This window comes from Pan paniscus, chromosome 21 (genome assembly GCF_029289425.2).
Source record: "Pan paniscus chromosome 21, NHGRI_mPanPan1-v2.0_pri, whole genome shotgun sequence".
NCBI classification, from domain to species: domain Eukaryota; kingdom Metazoa; phylum Chordata; class Mammalia; order Primates; family Hominidae; genus Pan; species Pan paniscus.
Genome location: NC_073270.2, coordinates 37,384,105 through 37,406,356, shown reverse-complemented (window position 1 = coordinate 37,406,356; position 22,252 = coordinate 37,384,105). Strand labels below are relative to the sequence as shown.

The 22,252-nt window shown below is 47.4% G+C and overlaps 1 protein-coding gene across 14 annotated transcripts in view; it reads left to right on the top strand.

Annotated features, from left to right (window-relative positions):
* The window catches only part of BCL2L1 (BCL2 like 1), a 60,280-nt gene that overhangs the window by 12,707 nt on the left and 25,321 nt on the right, over nucleotides 1-22,252 (top strand). For 7 of the 14 annotated variants that reach the window (XM_055105037.1, XM_055105036.2, XM_055105033.1 and 4 more), the window contains exon 3: nucleotides 21,843-21,922. The exons of the other annotated variants lie outside the window; for them this stretch is intronic. In XM_055105037.1, the coding sequence (XP_054961012.1) occupies nucleotides 21,843-21,922 (80 nt within the window). The remainder of the gene's footprint in view (nucleotides 1-21,842; nucleotides 21,923-22,252) is intronic. 14 annotated transcript variants of the gene reach the window in all.

Here is a 22,252-nt window from a genome sequence, read left to right as displayed (position 1 = left end):
CCTTGCTGGTGGCATAACACAAAGCAAATCAGCTTCAAATTCTCATCCATAAGCCTGAGAGAATAATGCCAAGCCACCAGAGTAAGTGAGGCATGAATGAGAAAGTGAAATGTAAGTGTGTTTTTTGGCAATAATAACAGATACTATGGGTTGAGTAGTTACTTGCTCTGTGCCAGGTGCTGTGTTTATCCCCTCAATATAATCATCTTACTTGGTTCTCACAAATGCTCTCCTGTGAAGATGGAGAATCTAGGGTTCAGAGAGGCTCCCTAATGTGTCCACAGTAACAGATCTTCTAAGAGGCAGAGCTGGGTCTTATACTCAGATGTGTCTGATGCAAAAGACTATAAGCATCATTGCTTCTTACAAGCCCAGACTGGCTTATTTTACCCTGACTACCTGGCTCAGGGCCCGCGGTTGGGTGAGGACTCAGCCAGGGCCTGCTCAATGAACGTGAAGGGTTGTTATTATTAGATACAGGTTAGGCTACAAAAAAAGTTTCTGCCCCTAAGGAAGCAAACTCATTTGAAGCAGTAGGAATAGACCCCAAACACTTGGTGAATGGCTTGAGGCAAACTGTGCCAAACCTGTAAACACCAAAAGTGGAAGAAGTTGAGCCCACCTGACTGCATTGCTGGGCCCTGGGCCTCTGCCAAATGGGCCAGCTTCCACCATCAGCTACCCAGTTGATTACTGGGCCCAGAGGCCTCCACCCTCAGCCTGTATCATCAACCTGCACCCTTTCCCTAGCCAACTGCATTGCCAATCCAGACTGTCTTCTGCATCAACAGTGGAAAGGGTTAGGAAGGAGAGAGGTCACTGACAGCTTAAATAATCATAGCTTTCTCAGCACCGTAGCTTTGTACAATTTCCACTGAGGCCTCAGTTTCCCGGTCTGTAAATGGAGATAATACTAATCTCTTAATGAAGATGATAGTAATCTCTTCCTTATAGGCTTGCTGTTTTTCCTCTGCCTGTATCACTCATCCTATGGATCTGATCAGGGCTCTCTCTCTTCTTATCATTCAGGTATCAACTCAGATATCACCTCCCTAGAGGTCACCATGTTTACATGTTTACCATCTGTCTCCTGTAGTAAAACATAAACTCTCAGGGTACACGGGCTTTATCCTGTCTTTCATCCCCAGCATCTAGCAGAGTGCTTGGTACATAGGAGGCACTTAGCAAATATTTGTTGAATAAGTGACTGTGTAGACCACCTCACACAGTGTCTGATATACTCAGTCAATGTTAGGCATTGTTATGTCTTAGGAAGATGTGGACCATGATGGGTTTAAATAGGTGAAAAGAATGTAACAAGAGCAGGCTGTGGCTGGGCGTGGTGGCTCGCACCTGTAACCTCAGCACTTTGGGAGACTGAGGCAGGTGGATCACTTGAGATCAGGAGTTCGAGGCTGGCCTGGCCAATATGACAAAACCTTGTCTCTTCTTTTTTTTTTTTTTTTTTTTTTTTTGAGATGGAGTCTTGCTCTTGCTCAGTTGCCCAGGCTGGAGTGCAGTGGCACGATCTCGGCTCACTGCAAGCTCCGCCTCCCAGGTTCACGCCATTCTCCTGCCTCAGCCTCCCGGGTAGCTGGGACTACAGGTGCCCGCCACCACGCCCAGCTAATTTTTTTTGTATTTTTAGTAGAGACGTGGTTTCACCGTGTTAGGCAGGATGGTCTCGATCTCCTGACCTCGTGATCCACCCGCCTCAGCCTCCCAAAGCGCTGGGATTACAGGCATGAGCCACCGCACCCGGCTCGTCTCTTCTAAAAATACAAAAATTAGCAGGGCGTGGTGGCAGGCACCTGTAATCCCAGCTACTTGGGAGGCTGAGTCAGGAGAATCACTTGAGGCCGGGAAATGGAGGTTGCAGTGAGCTGAAATCATGCCATTGCACTCCAGCTTGGGCGACAGAGGGAGACTCTGCCACACACACACACACACACCAAAAAGATCAGGCTAGTTACACACGCGTGCACGCACGCACACACACACACGAGCAGGCCAGACGGGTAAGAACCACCCAGACAGAACTGGAGGGTGGAGTATGTATGAAGCATTTGAGAGATGATGAGGAGGCAGAGTGGCTAGAGCCGAAGATGGTCTGTGTCAGCAATAAAGTTGGTCAGGGAAGAAACCAGGTGGCTGATGACAGAGGCCTCTGGACAGAGGGATGGTTGATGGTAGAGGTGGGCCTAATGGGGAGAGGCCCAGAGCACCTGTGGGATGCAGTTAGGTCTCAGTAACCCCTAAGAAAAAGAATCTCTTGCCAGCCAGGGCTCAGCAGGCAGAGCTGCAGGGAGAGAAAAGCCAGAGGCACCTGCAACCTGCAGATCAGGTAAGCTGCCCTGGTTGTTATTTTGGGACTCAGGGCCAGGTGCAGATTCAAAGGATTGATTGAAGCCTTTTGGCAACTCTGGCCTCAGCAGGGTAAACATCACCTGTCTCCTGCCACCTGCAGTGACAATGCCAGGAAGGGTACCCTAGGAAGGCCCAAAGGGGCCTAACTTTCTTGCTGCCCTGGTGGAGCAAGAAATATCTTCTAGGAGAGGCCAATCCTTCCCTGCCCCACAGCTCCTTCTCTGCAAAGCTCAGGTGGCAATCAGGTACCTCCTGCCCAAGAGGCCCCCATGGTTCTGGCCTAAGGAAGGCAGGGCAGGGCATTGGGAGCCGTTGACAGCTGGGCTCAGCTGGGGGGAGGGGTCAGTTTGGGAGCAGGTGCAGATTTCAGGGAGGGTGGGGCCTAAAGGGAAGTAGGGATCTTGGTAGGCTGCAAAATTTTCCTCCCCATCCCCCAGCCACAGCTGGCTTCTCCAGGAACCTGATGACCTAGTTACAATGCTTAGAAATTGTCAGCTTAGCTTGCAGTTCAGGGCTTTGCCAGTCTCTCCTCTCTGAGGCTTCTTGGGTCCAAAAGGTACCTTGGCATTTCCCCAAGGGGGTTCCATGTGAATGACATACACTGTATCACATGTACAGGCTTCTTGCCCAGGGGAGGAAAGAGCCAGTAAGGCTGCTGCTTCTTCCCTTGTGTGTGCCCCCCAACCCCAGGGAGAAAATACTCCCATGCCCTTGCCCCCTTCTGTTTCTCTCTAGAGAGTTGGTGAGTGACAAATGGGAAGTCACAAACTTCTTCCCTTGAGGGTCAACAAAGAGGGCCAGACCCTTGTTGCCCTAAGGATAGATTGAGCACACCTAACCATTCTTTCCTTACCTCCCTATCTCAGTGTGATGTTAAAACCTGATGGAAAGAGGTTAGGAAGACTCTTCTGGGGGCTCTGGAGGCCCCCCACTCTCTCAGGCAGCAGCTGCTCCTGGTATTCCTGGTGTCTGCCTTGCCTCCTTGGGAGAAATTCCATCGTTGTTAAGAGTCAGGTACGAAATTTGACAAACCGTTGTTGAATTGGTGAGTCTCACTTGCTTAATAGTTATCCTTGGCAAATACTTAATCTTTCCCAGCCTTAGTTTCCTCATGTATGGAAAAGAGGTAACAATATACAGTGCTTTTCTTTTTTCCTTTTTTTTTTTTTTGAGACAGAGTTTCGCTCTTGTTGCCCAGGCTGGAGTGCAATGGTGCCACCTCGGCTCACCACAACCTTTGCCTCCCAGGTTCAAGTGATTCTTCTGCCTCAGCCTCCCGAGTAGCTGGGATTACAGGCATGCGCCACCACGCCCAGCTAATTTTGTTTTTTTAGTAGAGACGGGGTTTCTCCATGTTGATCAGGCTGGTCTCGAACTCCTGACCTCAGGTGATCTGTCCGCCTCAGCCTCCCAAACTGCTAGGATTACAGGTGTGAACCACCATGCCCGGCCTACAGCGCTTTTCTTGAAACACTCTTGAGAGCATGAAAATAGTTGAAAAGATACATGGAGCACTTACCAAGGAGCCCAACATATAGTAATTACTTAGTATAACAAGCTACTATTATTACTGTTATTGTCACATTGCAATCACTGGTAAACAAATTGTTGTCATTGCTATTGGATCTACTCTCCAGGAGTGAACTTTCAGGCTGACAGAATATGTGGATATCTTTGGACCAAGAGTTTAGAGATTTTAAGGTACCTGAAGCTTGGGGCCTTGGCTCACAACCTTGTCCCCTACCTCCTCTACAAGGCCCAAGTCATACCTTGTACACAGTAGAGGTTTGGCCAGTGTTGTTGACTAGACGTTTGGCAATGGGGCATATTTTGTTTTATCTTCCCAGGGTCCTCCTTGTTTGTTGACTGAGTGGAAGACATAATGAGTTAAGTATTTAAAGTGGGTAGGAGCATGCCTGGCACACAGTAGGTGCTTGACACGGGTTTGAATGATTAAACATGGCATTGTGGGAACTCTGGAGTTTTTCCAGGATGGCTCCACTCACTCCTTGTTTGCTCTATGGCCTCAAGCCTCTTGCCCAAGCTCTGCCTGTTGCCTCATATGTTGAAGAAAGATAACACCCGCCTTGCCTCCCTCATGGGCTAGCAGGGAGGCCCAAAGAGATGATAGATGAAAAAGCACTTTGAGAACTATAAATATTTGGTCTTGTTGCTACTCCTTGACTAAAGTCACAGCCATAGCTGTGTCATTCATTCATTCATTGAGTCAGTCAACAAGCATTTTTTGAGTAGAAGCAATATCTTATCACTTAACTGGCTTCATGAATTTGGACAAGTTACTTCCCTCTGTAAACCTGAAGATCTGTAAAGTGGAAGTAATACTCATTTCAGAGGGTTGTTGGGAGAAAGACTAAACGAGGTGCTCTGAGCTTACTGAGGATAAAAACTATGTCTTATTCACTCTTAACAGCTACTGCTGGGCCTAGTACTTGGTGGCTGAGTGTTTAGTGACTGGATTAACAAACATTCCTAATAATTAATGGTACATGTAAAGTGCACTTACACATTGCCTAGTGCAGAGTAAAAGCTCAGCAAATGCTGAGTCTTTCCCTTTTCTCTATGAGGCTTGAGGTGCCTTGATTTAGCCATGGGTTGCCTTCTGCAGTCAAAGTAACAGGCAAGGCCAGACTCTGAATATGACTCAGATGGGAAGTAGAAGTGAGTATTAATGCCTGGATCCAGGTTGTCCTTACCTGCCTAGGCTGGACTTCAGTGCGGGAGTTCTGAACTATCGAGAATCAGTGCTGCTTAAACATAAAATCCAGTGTACTATGGTTCTCACCCCATGCTTATCTCTGATCCAGAACAACTGCCTCTTGTTCTACCCACTCTCCATCTGCTACTCAGAAGAATTTCCCCTTGCTCACAGCACCCACGTTCAGTTGGAGCCCTAGGGGTTACCATGTCAGGGAAGTCCCAGGGAGTCACTCAGAAATAGCCTTTGGGGCAAGGTCCAGAGAAGGAGCCCAATTCTAAGGCTCAGTGTCTCCTGGGACTGGGTCAAGCAGCAGGTGCATACATGAGACCCAGGGCTGGTGGCTGAGTGATGAAACTGAGAGATGTGTAGGGCCAGACAAGAAGTCAACCTAGAGGAAACTGCCTGCTTGTTCATGCAGGTGTTTGGACACCTGGGGGAACTTTCTGGGTCTGATTTAGTGGTGCTAGTGTAGGTTCCATATTAGTATCCCAAGCCCCAGTGAGGAAACCTTTGGGACTCCCAAGCAAAGCCCGTAGTTGGCACCCAGCACCTTTAAACCCTTCCCAGATCCCTTTAGGGTGAAAGAGAGGCCCCCTCCTCTGGGTTCTACAGCATCTACAGCTGGAAACTCCAGGGACAATGACATAATAACCATAGCTCCCTTTATAAAGTCTCTGCTGTGTGTTAGGCACTGTGCTGGGGCTCTTTATGAAAAGGAGATCATTTTGTTAATTGGAAGTATGGGCTCTGGAATCAGACAGAGTTGAGTTTGAATCTGGTCTCTATTACATATCAGCTGTTAGATTTTTGGTGCATTCCTTTCCATTTCTGAGCCTCAGTCCCCCTATCTGAAAAATGGGGATAATAATAATACTTCATAGGGTTTTTGTAAGGATTTAAGAGCCTTTTGTAAGAATGTATGTAAGATCATATGGTGCAGGTATTAAGGTAATTTTAGTAATATTTAACAATGAGCACTTGCACTTAAGTGTTTTATATGAGATAGTTCATTGAATTCTCAAAATAGTACCACTCAGGTAGGTTCTCTTATTATTCCTATAGAGAAGTTAAGAAAGTTGTTCAAAGATGCACAGCGAGTAAGTGGTAAAACCATGATTTGAACCCAGGTAGTCTGGCTCCAAAGCCAACTTGTCCTACCTGGATAAGGAAGGCCCTAGTAAATGTTGCTGTTATAACTATTGTATCCAGCATTGTAGTTGTCTGTAGTTTTTGGTCTATCCACTGAATTCTGAGCTCAGTGAAGACTAGAAACCCATTTAATCACCTTGCACCCCCAGAGACCAACATAATACTCATAGAACTCATTAATATTTGCTTAATGGCTGAGAATATGCTCTTTCTTTAGTAATCAATCAGTAACTCTTTATCGACCATTTCCTGTAGGCTAGCTTTGAACTAAATCCTAGGAGGAATGCAAAGTACAGCTATGCCTGTGTAAACGGAAGATTGGGTGTGTGCGTTGGGGGGGTGCATTCCAGAGAGCACTGTGTCATTGGCAGAAACTTCCACACAGGAGGCAGAAACAATACAGGTGGTTTGAGGATGTTTTCCAAAATGGGATTCCCACCCCTCCCTGAGGGAGTCACTTCCTCCATCTCCTGCAGAACAAGGTGACACAGATTCCCTACTCCGGCCAAGGGCAAGGAACCACTCTAAGCTCTTCAGTCACTCTAATCCAGAAACTGTGTCTTTATGGCTCAGGCAACCAGTTCATGGCAGCCTAGAATGACAGGGAAAAAGCTGGGAAGGGACCTTAGAAAATCACTCTTGCCCAATACTCCAGCCAAAGTGGTCTTTTAACAACCAAGTTCAGGCCGGGCGCGGTGGCTCATGCCTGTAATCTCAGCACTTTGGGAGGCCGAGGTGGGTGGATCATCAGGTTGGGAGTTCAAGACCAGCCTGGCCAAGGTGGTGGAAACCCCGTCTCTGCTAAAAATACAAAAATTAGCCGGGTGTGGTGCACGCCTGTAATCCCAGCTACTCAGGAGGCTGAGGCAGAAGAATCGCTTGAACCTGGGAGGCATAGGTTGCAGTGAGCTGAGATCGCGCCACTGCACTCCAGCCTAGGTGACAGAGCGAGACTCCGTCTCAAAAAAAAAAAAAAAGGTTTAGGGCCGGGTGCAGTGGCTCATGCCTGTAATCCCAGCACTTTGGGAGGCCAAGCCGAGTGGATCAACTGAGGTCAGGAGTTTGATACCAGCCTGACCAATATGGCGAAACCCCGTCTCTACTAAAATTACAAAAATTAGCCAGGTGTGGTGGCATGGGCCTATAGTCCCGGCTACTTGGGAGGCTGAGGCAGGAGAATCGCTTGAACCTGGGAGGCAGAGGTTGCAATGAGCCAAGATCGCACCACTGCACTCCAGCCTGGGTGACAGAGCAATACTCGTCTCAAAAAAAAAAAAAAAAAAACAAGTTCAGGGCTGGGCTCAGTGGCTCATGCCTATAATCCCAGCACTTTGGGAGGCCAAGACAGGCAAATCACCTGAGATCAGGAGTTCCAGACCAGCCTGGCCAACACGGTGAAACCCCATCTCTACTGAAAATTTAAAAATTAGCTGGGTGTGGTGGTGCATGACTGTATTCTCAGCTACTCGGGAGGCTGAGGCAGGAGAATCACTTGAACCCAGGAGGCGGAGGTTGCAGTGAACCGAGATTGCACCACTGCACGCCAGCCTGGGCAACAGAGTGAGACTCTTGTCTCAAAAAAAAAAAAAAAAAACAACCACCAAGTTCAGGCCAGGCATGGTGGCTCACACCTGTAATCCAGCATTTTGGGAGGCCAAGGCAGGTGGATCACCTGAGGTCAGGAGTTCGAGACCAGCCTGGCCAACATGATGCAACCCCGTCTCTACTAAAAATACAAAAAATTAGCCAGGAGCAGTGGCTCACATCTGTAATCCCAGCACATTGGGACGCCAAGGTGGGTGATCACCTGAGGTAATGAGTTCGAGACCAGCCTGACCAACGTGGTAAAACCCCATCTCTACTAAAAATACAAAATTAGCCGGGCATGGTGGCTCATGCCTGTGATGCCAGCTACCTGGGAGGCTGAGGCAGGAGAATCACTTGAACCCAGGAGGTGGAGGTTGCAGTGAGCCAAGATTGCACCATTGCACTCCAGCCTGGGCAACAAGAGCGAAACTCTGTCTCAAAAAATTTAATAAAATAAAAACCAAGTTCAGATCTTATTGCATTTTTGTTTACAACCCTCCAAGTGGTCTTCCACTGTAGTTAGAATAAAACCCAGACTTTTTTTTTTTTTTTTGAGATGGAGTCTTGCCCTGTCGCCCAGGCTGGAGTGCAGTGTCATTTCGGCTCACTGCAACCTCCGCCTCCCGGGTTCAAGCGGTTCTCCTGCCTCAACCTCCTGAGTAGCTGGGATTAAAGGTGCCCACTGGCCGGGCACGATGGCTCACCCCTGTAATCCCAGCACTTTGGGAGGCTGAGGCGGGTGGATCACCTGAGGTTGGGGGTTCGAGACCAGCCTGACCAACATGGAGAAACCCATCTCTACTAAAAATACAAAATTAGCCAGGCTTGGTGGCACATGCCTGTAATCTCAGCTACTCAGGAGGCTGAGGCAGGAGAATCACTTGAACCTGGGAGGCGGAGGTTGTGTTGAGCCAAGATCGCACCATTGCACTCCACCCTGGGCAACAAGAGCAAAACTCCATCTCAAAAAATAAAAATAAAAAAATAAAGGCACCTGCCATCACGCCCAGCTAATTTTTGTATTTTTAGTAGAGATGGGGTTTCACCATGATGTCCAGGCTGGTCTCAAACTCCTGACCTCGTGATCTGCCCACCTCAGCCTCCCAAAGTGCTGGGATTACAGGTGTGATCCACTGCACCCAGCAAAACCCAGACTTCTTACCAACTTCTGAGGCCTGTGTGATCTGGTCCTGGCTGCCCCTCCATCATTCTGTCTCTCCCTTACTCCACTCAAGCCGCATGGGTTCCTTGCTGCTCCTGGATCCTGGCATAACTTCTTCCTGCCCAAGGGCCTTTGTAGTTGCTCTTTTCTCTGCCTGAAATGTTCTGCCCCTAGTATTTCCTTTCTGAGGCCTACATTTGGTTCAGCTTGCTGGTCACCTCCTCTGAGAGACTTTCCTTGACCTTCAGTTTAAAGTAGCCATGCTATTTCTAAATCCCTCTCCAGTCTTCTTGTAGTTTTGTCATAGCAACAACCTCTACCTGGAATTTTCTTTTTGTTTGTGTACTTGTTTTTGTCTGTCTCTTCTATTAGAATATAAGCCCCATGATTATAGGGCGTTTGGTTTGTTCATCATTGTATCTCCAGTGTCTGCAGCTGTTCTTTGCAGGTAGTAAACATTCAGTGAATACTTTTTGAATAAATTATTAAACAAATGAACAAAACCTAAGACATGAAAAAACTGAGGCCCAGAGAAGAGAAGCTAATGAGAATTAATAGTGTTCTTTCATCCTACTTTTGAATGCTCATTAAGTGCCAAGCACTGTATTCAGTGATTTACATGCATTATTTTTGCCACTTATTCTTAATTGTTATAATGAGTTGTTTGGAACATCATTTTTTATATATACCACTGTACCACTTAAAAGAAAACTGGACCAATCTTATTTTTTATTGGAACCTTGCTCTGTTTTACAAAGAGTTGGAAGCAACTTAGGAAAATTCATACAACCAAAAGGTTAATGTAGCTAAGGGAGTCGGGTGAAAGGAAAATATGGGTAAGAAGACGAGCCAAAAGTAAAATTAGTTCACACAAATGTATGTTACAAAAGTCCTTTGAACTGAGCAGTTTTTCTGCCATTCTTTATAATTAAATATTGCCCAGATTCATTTAAAATGATGGTTTTTTAAAAATCTAATTACAGGCCGGGCGTGGTGGCTCACGCCTGTAATCCCAGCACTTTGGGAGGGCAAGGTGGGCAGATCATGAGGTCAGGAGATCAAGACCGTCTTGGCCAACATGGTGAAACCCTGTCTCTACTAAAATACAAAAAATTAGCCAGGTGTGGTGGCGCGTGCCTGTAATCCCAGCTACTCAGGAGGCTGAGGCAGGAGAATCGCTTGAACCCAGGAGGCGGAGGTTGCAGTGAGCTGAGATCACACCACTGCACTCTGGCCTGGCGACAGAGCAAGACTCCGTCTCCAAAAAAAAAAAATCTAATTACATAGATGACCTTGGGATTGTCCCAGACTGCACCTAATAGTCTAGGATTTGCTGGCTCCCTTCCTGCCTCATCAGCTGGGCTCCTGGATTGAGGCAACACGATCTCCTCTTTTTGCCAAAGGGGCTGGTCCAGCAGGGAGGAGCCTAGACCCCTCTCCAGTCCTCTCTGGACCTAGCTAACTTTGTTTCAAGGAGTCTTTTCTGTAGAAGGTTTATTAATTGAGATATTGCCATTGGAAACCCAGTTCTGCTCTCAAGATACTTCCAGTTGAATTAGAGAGAAAAGACATAATATACATGAAAGGAGATCTTGTAAAAGCCAACAATAAATGCTAAATGCCAAATGAGGGAAGGACTTCACAGAAGAGGTGAGGTTTACACCGAGCCTTACCACAAAGCAGGGAAAAGAGGGGCTGTAGCTCCCAGTAGGAGAGTCAACGTGGGTTAAGATTTGCAGGCTGAGACCAACTCTCAAGAAGAGACCCGTGGGCAGTGGCAGTCAAATTTTAGGCATATGTGGAGGGGTCTCTTTCATTAGGTAATAAAGCCAAAAAGGTCAGCTAGAACCAGGTTTGTAGGATCTTCAAGTGCCAGGGGGAGGATTCCAAGGCCCTCCTTGGCAGCCCTGGTATCCCAATAGATAGGTCGTGCCCAGGGACTAATGCCCATGCTGGCCACTGGTTGGGCTGCTGATTCCCAGATGGCAATGGCAGCTTCTGAAATGGGAGCCAGAGCCTTCAACTAATAGTGAGGGGAGGAGTTAAGTGTGGGGCCATTGTCAGTTTAGCTTTTGGCCATCCCAGGTGCTATTCATTTGGCGATTCGGCAAATGTTTATTGAGCACCAACTATGTGCCAGGCCCTGTGCTACGTGCTGAAGATGCTAAGATAAACAAGATAAGGTCAAGGACATTGCTCTTGTAGAACTCTTACTTTAATGGGAGAGACAGCTAGCCTGAGAAACAAACAAGATTATTTCAGGGATTGGGTTAAATGCTGTACAGAAAATGAAACTGAGTAATGGAATATCTAGGGAAGCAACTATATGCATGGGCCAACTCAGTTACTCAGCTTTGACACTGTTGGGTCTAGTTGGTACCTTTGTTTCCTTTTGTGTTATAGATGGAGGTGATCTTTCAAATCTCCTCTGCAGAGATCCAATGGGATAATGGTGACTACCATTTATTGAGCACCTAGCCCATGTCAGGTACTCTACATGCATTTTCTCATTTAATTCCCTCACCTAGACTGTGTGGTAAATGGTCCATTAGCCCTACTTTCTTTTCCAGTAAAGAAACTAAGGTTTGGATAAGTGAAGTTGCATGCCAGGGTCCTGCAGCTTTACATGGTGAATCCTGGATTTGGACCTAGATTGGGCTGGCTCTAAAGCCAGGCTTCTTTCCCCTGCTCCACTCTTGGAATAAATGAAGGATTGTTGGTTCAGGATGTGCAGAAAGCTGCTTAGCAAAAGGAGAGTTGGAGAAGCATCTTGGTTTGAGGGTCTTGAAGGACACCTACTGTACTCCCAGCTGAGAGGACTCTTTCTCCTCATCTTCAGGAGGATGCCTCCAGAGCCTGGGGTTACTGTAGGCCTTTGCCAGAGGCATGTTCGGACTTAGCCAGCTGAGTATCCCCTGTTTCCTGCTTTTACCATCTCAGCTGCTGGTCAGGAGGTTTGGGAAGGTGACATCATCTAGCTGAATCAGCTGCTGCTTCTAGATACATTACTGGAACTGAAAGTCATTACCCCTTCCTTCCTGCTCTGCAAGTCTCTTCAGAATGAGGCTGGAGTATGGGTGTTCCACCTGTCTGCAGGGTCATGACTGGAATGGTACTTGCTGCTTTTAAAGAGCTAAAAGGTTTTTAAAAGCTTGTTCATGGAAAAAGCTTTCCTCAAGGCTTCTCAAGCTAAGGGAACAGAGCGTCCTTGAGAGGCAGGAGGATTCACAGGAAGGCCCTCCCCGACTCCCTCTTGTCCACCTACATTTAGCCATATGACCCTTCTGATCTCCTTTGCCTAAGTCCGAGGCTTAGGCCTAGCACTGCAGGATGGGTAAACAAAACGTTATTTGTGGACTTTTTGACCTTAAGACTTTTAGAGTCTGGTCAAGGGGACAAAAAAAAACTGCTTACATTTCAGAGCAGACCAGCCACCACACTATTGGAGATATATTGGAGATCTCCCCTTGACTCACTAATTGAAAAGCAAAAAAGGGCAGGTGTGGTGGCTCATGCCTGTAATCTGAGCACTTTAGGAGGCTGAGGCAGGCAGATTGCTTGAGCTTAGGAGTTTGAGACCAGCCTGGGCAACATGGCGAAACTCTGTCTCTACAAAAAAATACAAAAATTAGCCGGGTGTGGTGTTTTGCACCTGTATTCCCAGCTACTCGGGAGGCTGAGATGGGAGAAACACTTGAGTCCAGGAGGTCAAGGTTGCAGTGAGCCATGTTCACACCACTATACCCCAGCCTAGGTGACAAAGCGAGACCGTCTCCAAAAAAAAAAAGAAGGAAAATCGACTGGGTCCAGTAGCTCATGCCTGTAATCCCAAAACTTTGGGAGTCTGAGGTGGGAGGATCACTTGAGCCCAGGAATTCAACATCAGCCTGAGCAGTACAGTGAGACCTCCATCTCTACAAAAAATTTGTCAGGCATGGTGGCACACGCCAATAATCTTGGCTACTCAGGAGGCTAAGGTGGGAGGATCACTTGAGCCTGGGAGTTCATGGCTGCAGTGAGCTATGAACACATCTCACAGAACTCCAACCTGGGCGACAGAGCAAAATCCTGTCTCAGAAAAAAGAGTCATTGGAGGGTTTTGAACCAAGAAATGACAGTCCGACATACATTTTTAAAGGATCACCAGGCTGGGCACGATGGTTCACGCCTGTAATCCCAGCACTTTGGGAGGCCGAGGCAGGCAGATCACTTGAAGTCAGAAGTTTAAGACTAGCCTGGCCAACATGGTGAAACCCCATCTCTACTAAAAATACAAAAATTAGCCAGGCATGATGGCGTGTGCCTATCATCCCAGTTACTCAGGAGGCTGAGGCAGGAAAACTGCTTGAGCCTGGGAGGTGGAGATTGCAGTGAGCTGAGATTGTGCCACTGCACTCCAGCCTGGGCAACAAAGCGAGACTCCGTCTCAAAAAAAAAAAACAAAAAACAAAAAACAGCAACAGCACATGCTGAGGATTCTGTTCAGTGGTTTCCACTTATCAGTATAGCACCTCATTAATCCTCCCAACAGTTTTATGAGGTATGCTCTAGTGGTATCCACATTCTACAGAGAAGAAAACTGAGACTTTGAGAGGTAAAGTCACCTGTTAGGCCGGGCACAGTGGCTCACGCCTGTAATCCCAGCACTTTGGGAGGATGAGGTGGGCAGATCATGAGGTCAGGAGTTTGAGACCATCCTGGCTAACACGGTGAAACCCCGTCTCTACTAAAAATACAAAAAATTAGCCGGGCGTGGTGGCGGGCACCTGCAGTCCCAGCTACTTGGGAGGCTGAGGCAGGAGAATGGCATGAACCCGGGAGGTGGAGGTTGCAGTGAGTCAAGATCGTGCCACTGCACTCCAGCCTGGGTGACAGAGCAAGACTCCGTCTAAAAAAAAAAAAAAAAAAAAAAAAAAGTCATTACACAGCAAACTGCCAGCATCCAAAGCCTGTCCTCTTCCCTCTTCCATTTGAATAGGCTCCTTCCAGCCAACATTCATGTATATTCTATCCAGGCTCCAAAGTCCAGTACCAAGCCAGTCTTTTCCAGGAAGCCTTCCCCAAGCTTATCTAATGGCCTGTCCCTCTATTGAGAGCTGATCTACAGAGCTACCATCCATTGAGCATTCCATGGGTGCTAAGTATACTGCTGAATGATTTAAATATGTTATCTCATGTAATATTCCAAGGAGCCATATGCCCTGTGACATCCATTTTACATGTGAAAATAGTGAAGCTAAAATATAGGCACATGCCATCATGCCTAGCTAATTTTTTTTTTTTTTTTGAGATTGAGTCTTGCTCTGTTGCCCAGGCTGGAGTGGCTTGATCTCGGCTCACTGCAGCCTCCGCCTCCTGGGTTCAAGTGATTCTCCTGCCTCAGCCTCCCGAGTAGCTGGGATTACAGTCACCCACCACCTTGCCCAGCTAATTTTTGTATTTTTGGTAGAGACAGAGTTTGACCACGTTGGCCAGGCTCGTCTCGAACTCCTGACCTCAGATGAGCCACCCGCCTCAGCTTCCCAAAGTGCTAGGATTACAGATGTGAGCCACCACACCCGGCCGACTAGCTTATTTTTAAATTTTTAGTAGAGACAAGGTCTCACTGTGTTGTCCAGACTGGTCTCGAACTCCTGGGCTCAAGCAGTCCTCCCACCTTGACGTCCCAAAGTGCTGCGATTACAGGCGTTAGCCAGCAGTGTCTGGCCTCTAATGACGCTTTATTCATGAGAATAAATGCCAAAATGTATACAGTGCATGGGCATATGACTGGGAGACCTTGGTAGGCCAGCAGTGGCAAGGACAGTCACCTAGAAGTAAGTGCCCTAGAGTACACCGAACCTGGGTTTCAACTGCCCAGGCTTACTCCTTCTCAAAACCAGCCCTTTTCCAGCTTTGTGTCCCTGTGTGTTTGCATGGGTACAGGCACAAGTAGATGACACAGTGGTGATGCTATGCACCCAGGACATTTCGTAATAGGGAAGGACGTTGACCACTGCCATGGGGTACCAAAAGTCATCAGGGCTGTGAAAGCCAAGGACACTCAGGCAGCCTTACTCCCCTTTGAGTCTGAGTCATTTCCTGAGGGATATTGGTCATTCATTCATTTGTTCATTAACAAGTATTTATTGCATTCCTGTCGTATATCAGGGACTGAGCTAAAGGTTGGACATACAGTCTGAACAAACCAAAGTCCCTATTCTCACCCAGTGCACATTCCAAGGTGGGTGGCAGATTTTAAGTAAATTAACATGTCAGGGCTAGGCATGGTGGCTCTCGCCTTTAATTCTAGCACTTTGGGAAGCTGAAGTGGGAGTATTGCTTGAGCCCAGGAGTTTGAGACCAACCTGGGCAACATAGTGACAACCCACCTCTAAAAATTAAATAACATGTGAGGTAGTATTTAGTGCTATAGGGAAAAATAAAGCAGAGAAAAGGGATTAGGGATGGGAAAAGGAAGGGTAGGGTAGTTAGGAAGGCCTCTCTGATAAAGTGACATTGGATCTGAATGCAGTGAGGGCATGAGCTGTGCGGATATATGGGGGAATAGTGTTGTAGGCATAGAGAACAGCAAGCCGTAAAACAAAAAAAAGCCAGATGCAGTGGCTCACGCCTATAATCCCAACACTTTGGGAGGCCAAGGCAGGAGGATCACTTGATGCTGAGAGTTTGAGATCAGCCAGAGCGACAAAGCCAGAGTTTAGTTGGGCATAGTGGTGCATGTCTGTAGTCCTAGCTAGCTACTCGGGACACTGAGGCAGGAAGATGGCTTAAATCCAGGAGTTTGAGGCTGCAGTGAGCTATGATCCTGTACCTCCACTCTAGTCTGGCTGACAGAGCAAGACCTTGTTTCAAAAAAATGAATAAAGCAAGTACAAAAAAAGACTCTCCAACATATTTAAAGTACAGCAAGGTGGCCAGTATGGCCAGAGTAGAGTAAGCCAGTGGTAGGAATCAGGTCTGAGACGTCACCAGGGGCCAGGTCTTGTAGGGCCACATGGGACCTTGCTTTAAGGGCAGTGGAAAGGCATGGAGGATTTTTAAGCAAAGAAGTGACAGGTTTTAGAAGGATCTCTCTGATGTGGAGAACAAACTCTATGGGTAAGAGCGGGAGCAGGAGACCAGTGAGAAGCCAGGTGGGTGATAACAGCAGTTTATACCAGGGTGGATGGGTGGTGGAAGTGGCGAGCAGTGGTCAGAGCTTCAGTATAATTTGAAGGTTGGACCAACTGGATTTGCTGATGTTTGCTGGATAAGAGGTGAGAGAGAGAGGAGTCCAGGTTTTTGGCTTAAGAAACTGGAAAGTCCTTACTGCCATTTAATAAGGGGAAGATGCCTTGGCTGATAGTGATTTCCTGCTAGGGCTGTGGAGTTGAACTGCCTGCATTCAAGTCCTAGTTTGCTTACTGTTTTGTTTTTGTTGTTGTTTTGAGATGAGGTCTCACTATGTTGCCTGTGCTTGTCTCGAACTCCTGGGCTCAAGTGATCCTTCCGCCTCTATCTTCCTGGGATTATAGGTACACCACCAGGCCCTGCTTACTGTTTGAGCAAGTGTTTGACTTTGCCAAGCCTTAGTTTCCTTCAATGTAAGCCTACTGTCTAGATGATAGGCAGTTGGGTGCTGTGAAAACTAAATGGGGGTAATTTGTATGAAGGGCTTAGGACAATGCCTGGCATATGGTAAACCTTCAGTAAGAGTTAGCTCTAATCCTTATTACTATTGTTGGAAGACAAGAAGTCCCAGGGCCTCAAGGTCCTCTGGAAAGCAGGCAGCAGGTCGCACTCCACCTCCACCACCCCCTCAAGGAGCCCGCCCTCCAAGAGGCAGCTCAGACACCATCTGTCCAGCAGAGAAAAGCCACAGGGAGACAGCTTTCGGGGAGCATTAGATAGATGAGCCCTTCCCAAGAAACCTAATCTCATTCTCAGCAGGTGCTAATCCCACCACCCTCCCTTGGTATCTGAGCCCAGCCCACCCACTTCCTTCCCCACCCCCATCCTGTGTCCTAGACCCTCTTCCCCTTCTCACCAGCTCCAAGCTGCCACCAGCAAACTTCCTTACCAGATGGAGGGGCTCTGACAGAAGCCCACCACCCATCTGACTGGGCCCAGCCTCTCACATGTATCAGGTCACCAAGGGCTACAGGTGCCACCTGTCCAGAAGCCCCCCCTACAGGTGCCAGTTCCTGGGCGTGGTGCTTGATCCAGGCTGGAGCCAGCTGGAGCCAGGAACTCCCACTGTGCCCCAGCTGCTGCCTGCCCTCCCACCCACAGGCAGAGAAACAGGCTTAACCCTTCGGACACTGCATATGTTGAGTTAGTTGTTACAGTTCTGGCTCAGAGTATTGCACTGTTTCAGTACACTTTTTTTTTTTTTAAGAAATTTATCATAAATACAACAGAGAATATCTAATGCATATGTACAATTTTAAAAATAGGAAAATCATCACCTGTAAACTCATCACCCAGATTAATTAATAATCAAACATATGTTTGCCTTGCATGATGGCTTATGCCTGTAATCCCAGCACTTGGGAGGCTGAGGTAGGAGGAATGCTTGAGGCCAGAAGTTTGAGACTAGCCTGGGCAACATAGTGAGACCACCATCTCTACAAAAACTAAAATTAAAAAATAGCTGGGCGTGGTGGTGCACGCCTATAACTCCAGCTACTCAGAAGGTTGAGTCGGGGATCACCTGAGCCCAGGAGTTTAAGGCTGCAGTAAGCTATGATCGTGCCAGTGTTCTCCAGTGTGGGCAACAGAGGGAGACCTTGTCTCTAAAAACAAACAAAAATAAACGTGAGTACCTTAGAGCCCCCTGTGTACCCCCTCCCCAATCACAGCTACCCCACCATCCATACTCCTGAGTTCTGTGTTTTCTTTTGTGATATCTTACCATGTCAACCAGGCTAGAGTGCAGTGGCATGATCATACCTCACTTCAGCCTCAAACCTCTGGGCTCAAGTGATCCTCCTGCCTCAGCCTGCCAAGTAGCTAATTTTTTTATTATTATTATTATTTTTTTTTAGAGATGGGATCTCACTATGTTGCCTGGGCTGGTCTAGAACTCCTGGCTTCAAGCGATCCTCCTACCTCAGCTTCTCAAAGCACTGGGATTACAGGTGTGAGCCCCCACACCTGGCTACCTTTTTTTTTTTTTTTTTAAGTTTTACTATATATATGTAGGTATATATTCCTAAACAATATAGGATATTCTTCTACATGCTTTTTTTTGTTTTTGTTTTTGTTTTTTTTTGAGACGGTCCCACTTTCTCGCCCAGGCTGGAGTGCTATGGTGCGACCTCAGCTCACTGCAACCTCCGCCTCCTGGGTTCAAGCGGTTCTTCTGCCTCAGTCTCCCGAGTAGCTGGACTACAGGCGCACGCCACCACACCTGACTAATTTTTTTTTTTTTAAGACCGAGTCTCACTCTGTCGCCCAGGCTGTAGTGCAGTGTGGTGCGATCTTGGCTTACTGCAACCTCTGCCACGTGGGTTAAAGTGATTCTCTTGCCTCAGACTCCCGAGTAGATGGGATTACAGGCACCTGCCACTGCGCCTGGCTAATTTTTGTAGTTTTAGTAGAGATGGGGTTTCACCATCTTGGCCAGGCTGGTCTTGAACTCCTGACCTCGTGATCCACCAGCCTCGGCCTCCCAAAGTGCTGGGATTACAGCTGTGAGCCACCGCGCCCAGCCCTAAGTTTTGTATTATTAGTAGAGATGGGGTTTCACCACATTGGCCAGGCTGGTCTCAAACTCCTGACCTCGTGATCTGCCTGCCTTAGCCTCCCAAAGTGCTGGGATTACAGGCGTGAGCCACTGCGCCCAGCCTGTGCATTCTTTTAAACTTCATTTAGGTATTATGCTGTGTTTATCATCTGCAGTTTCCTTTTTTCATTCAAGGTTGAGATCCATCCATGTTACTTGCATAGCATAATTTGTTCATTTTCGTATCCATTTATATGATCATGTCTCAAGCTGTGTATCCATTCTGCTGTCAGTGGTTATTTGGGTTGTTCCCTTGTTTTTGCTGTTTCAGACAATGCTGTTATGAAAACTGTTTGTGTCTCCTGCACATGCACATGTTCAAGAGTTTCTCCCAGGCAGTGGTTCCCAAACTTTAGCTGCCCATCAGAATCACCTGGAAGGTTTGTTAAACCTCAGATTGCTGGGCTCCACCCCCAAAGTGTTTGATTGTGTATGTCAGGGTTGGGGCCCTCAGAATTTGCACTTCTAACAACTTCTCAGCTGATGCTGCCACTCTTGGTCCTGGGACCTCACTGAGAATCATTGTTGTAGGGTTTACACAGAAGTGGAATTGCTTGATCAGAAGGTAATGGCAGATTGTTTTCCTGTGTTTGTGTGAATTTACACAGCCACCAACAGCATATGGGTTTTCCATTACTTTACCTCTTTGTTAATACTTGATATGGTCAGACTTAAATTTTTATGGAGCTAGTGGGTGTGAGATGGTATCTTGTGGTTTTAATTTGCATTTCTCAGATTACAAGTGGGGCTGTGAATCTTTTCTTACATCTGTTGGCCATTCATGTTTCCTCTTTGTAAAATGTTCAAGTCCTTGCTCCGTTTCCTTTTGATTTGACTTTTTCTTATGTGTTTGTAGGCTTTTAAAATATATTTTGAATACTAATACTTTGTCTATGCATGTTACAAATATAGTCTTTCAGTTCTTCTGCCTCAGCCTCTTGAGTAGCTGGGATTAATTTGTTCGCCGGGCGCCACCGCACCCAGCCTGTTTATTTTATTTTATTTTATTTTTTATTTTGAGATAGAGTCTCGCTCTGTCGCCCAGGCTGGAGTACAGTGGCACGGTCTTGGCTCATTGCAACCTCCGCCTCCCAGGTTCAAATGATTCTCCTGCCTCAGCCTTTCAAGAAGCTGGAATTACAGGCATGCACTACCACACCCAGCTAATTTTTGTATTTTTAGTAGAGACGGAGTTTCAACATGTTGGCCAGGCTGGTCTCCAACTCCTGACCTCAAGTGAGCCTCCATGCCTGGCCTCCATAGGGTGTTAAAGGCTGTAAATTTGAATTATTTATGACTTAAGTTGTACCTGGAGCTTATTGTATATACTGTATTAATATTTCTTTTTTTTTTTTTTTGAGACAGAGTCTCGCCCTGTTGCCCAGGCTGGAGTGCAATGGCATGATCTCGGCTCACTGCAACCTCTGCCTCCCGGATTCAAGCGATTCTCCTGCCTCAGCCTCCCAAGTTAGCTGGGATTACAGGCGTATGCCACCATGCCTGGCTAATTTTTTTTATATTTTTAGTAGAGACGAGGTTTCACCATGTTGGCCAGGCTGGTCTCAAATACCTGACCTCAGGTGAGCCACCCACCTCGGCCTCCCAAAGTGCTGGGATTACAGGCCTGAGCCACCGTGCCTGGCCTACTGTATTAATATTTCATAATGAACAAAGGTACCCTCTTTGGGAAAAAGTTGGGGCTTTTCTTCCTTTTTTCTTTTTTAACTTTTCAATTGATTCTCAAAGCCAGCATGTGGGAGAGAGTTTATCAAAACAGCCAGGCATCATGGCGCACGCCTGTAATCCCAGCTCCTTGGGAAGCTGAGACATGAGAATCGCTTGAACCCAGGAGACGGAGGTTGCAGTGAGCTGAGATCATGCCATTGCATTCCAGCCTGGGCAACAGAGTGAGACTCTGTCTGCAAAAAAAAAAAGAAATACATACTGACCTGTGTGTGGGATTTGCTTCAAAATACTACTGGAGTGAGAGATAGTGGTTGGGGAACAGATGAAATCAGATTGGCACCAAGTTGGTACTTGTTGAAGTTGAATGATGGGTTCGTTTTATTCTGTCTACTTTTGTACATGATTAAATATTATCATAAGAATAAGTTTAAAATTGGCCAGGTGCAGTGATTCACACCTGTAATCCCAGCAGTTTGGGAGGCCGAGGTGGAAGGATGGCTTGAGCCCAGGAGTTGGAGACCAGCCTGGACAACATAGTGAGACCCTGTGTCTCTCAAAAAAAAAAATTAGTCATTTGCAGTGGTACACACCTGTAGTCCTAGCTTCCTAGCTACTTGGGAAGCTAAAATAGGAGAATCTCTTCAGTCCGGGAGGTTGAAGCTGCACTGAGTCATGATTATGCCACTGCACTCCAGCCTGGATGAGAGTGAGACCCTGTCACAGGGGGAAAAAAAAGTTAAAAATATCCAAGGACTATTTCCAGGGCTACTTGTGAGGTAGCACATCTTTTCTTTTTTTCTTTTTTGAGACAGAGTTTCGCTCTTGTTGCCCAGGCTGGAGTGCAATAGCGCGATCTCCAGCTCACCGCAACCTCTGCCTCCTGGGTTCAAGCAATTCTCCTGCCTCAGCCTCCCGAGCAGCTGGGATTACAGGCATGTGCCACCACACCCAGCTAATTTTTTGTATTTTTAGCAGAGACAGGATTTCTCCATGTTGGTCAGGGTGGTCTCAAACTCCCAACCTCAAGTGATCCGCCCGCCTCAGCCTCCCAAAGTGCTGGGATTACAGGCGTGCGCCACCGCGCCTGGCAGAACATCTTTTCTTAACGTTTTGTTAGCCATTTGTATTCTTCAGAGCCAATTTAGTCTCCATCTACTTTCAGGAGTTCCTGATAAAGTGGTCTTAGCAGGCATGGAAGAGACTGATTTTAAAGAAAACAGGAGAGGGAGTGGTAAGGAAAGAACTGGGGAGGGGATTTTCAGGCCGTTGCCAGCCCTTCTCCTAGAGCCTGACTACTACTGCCTCTAGGATTAAGTTTCCTACCTTCCCTTGTTTCTTCCAGGACCACCATGGGATAATTTTTATTTTCTTTCTTTCTTTCTTTTTTTTTCTTTTTTTTGTAGAGACGGGATCTCACTATGTCTCCCAGGCTGGTTTCGAACTCCTGGTCTCAAGCAATCCACCTGCCTCAGCCTCCTGAAGTGTTAGTAGGATTACAGGCATAAGCCACTGCACCCAGCTGTCTTTCTTCCTTCCCTCCCTCTTCCCTCCCCTCCCTCTCACCTCCCCTCCCCTCCCCTCCCCTCCCCTCCCTCTCCCCTCCCCTCCCTCTCCCCTCTCCTCCCCCTCCCCTCTCCTCCCCCTCCCCTCTCCTCCCCCTCCCCTCTCCTCCCCTCCCTCTCCCCTCCCCTCCGTCTCCCCTCCCCTCCCTCTTCCCTCCCCTCCCTCTTCCCTCCCCTCCCTCTTCCCTCCCCTCCCTCTCCCCTCCCCTCCCCTCCCTCTCCCCTCCCCTCCCCTCCCTCTCCCCTCCCCT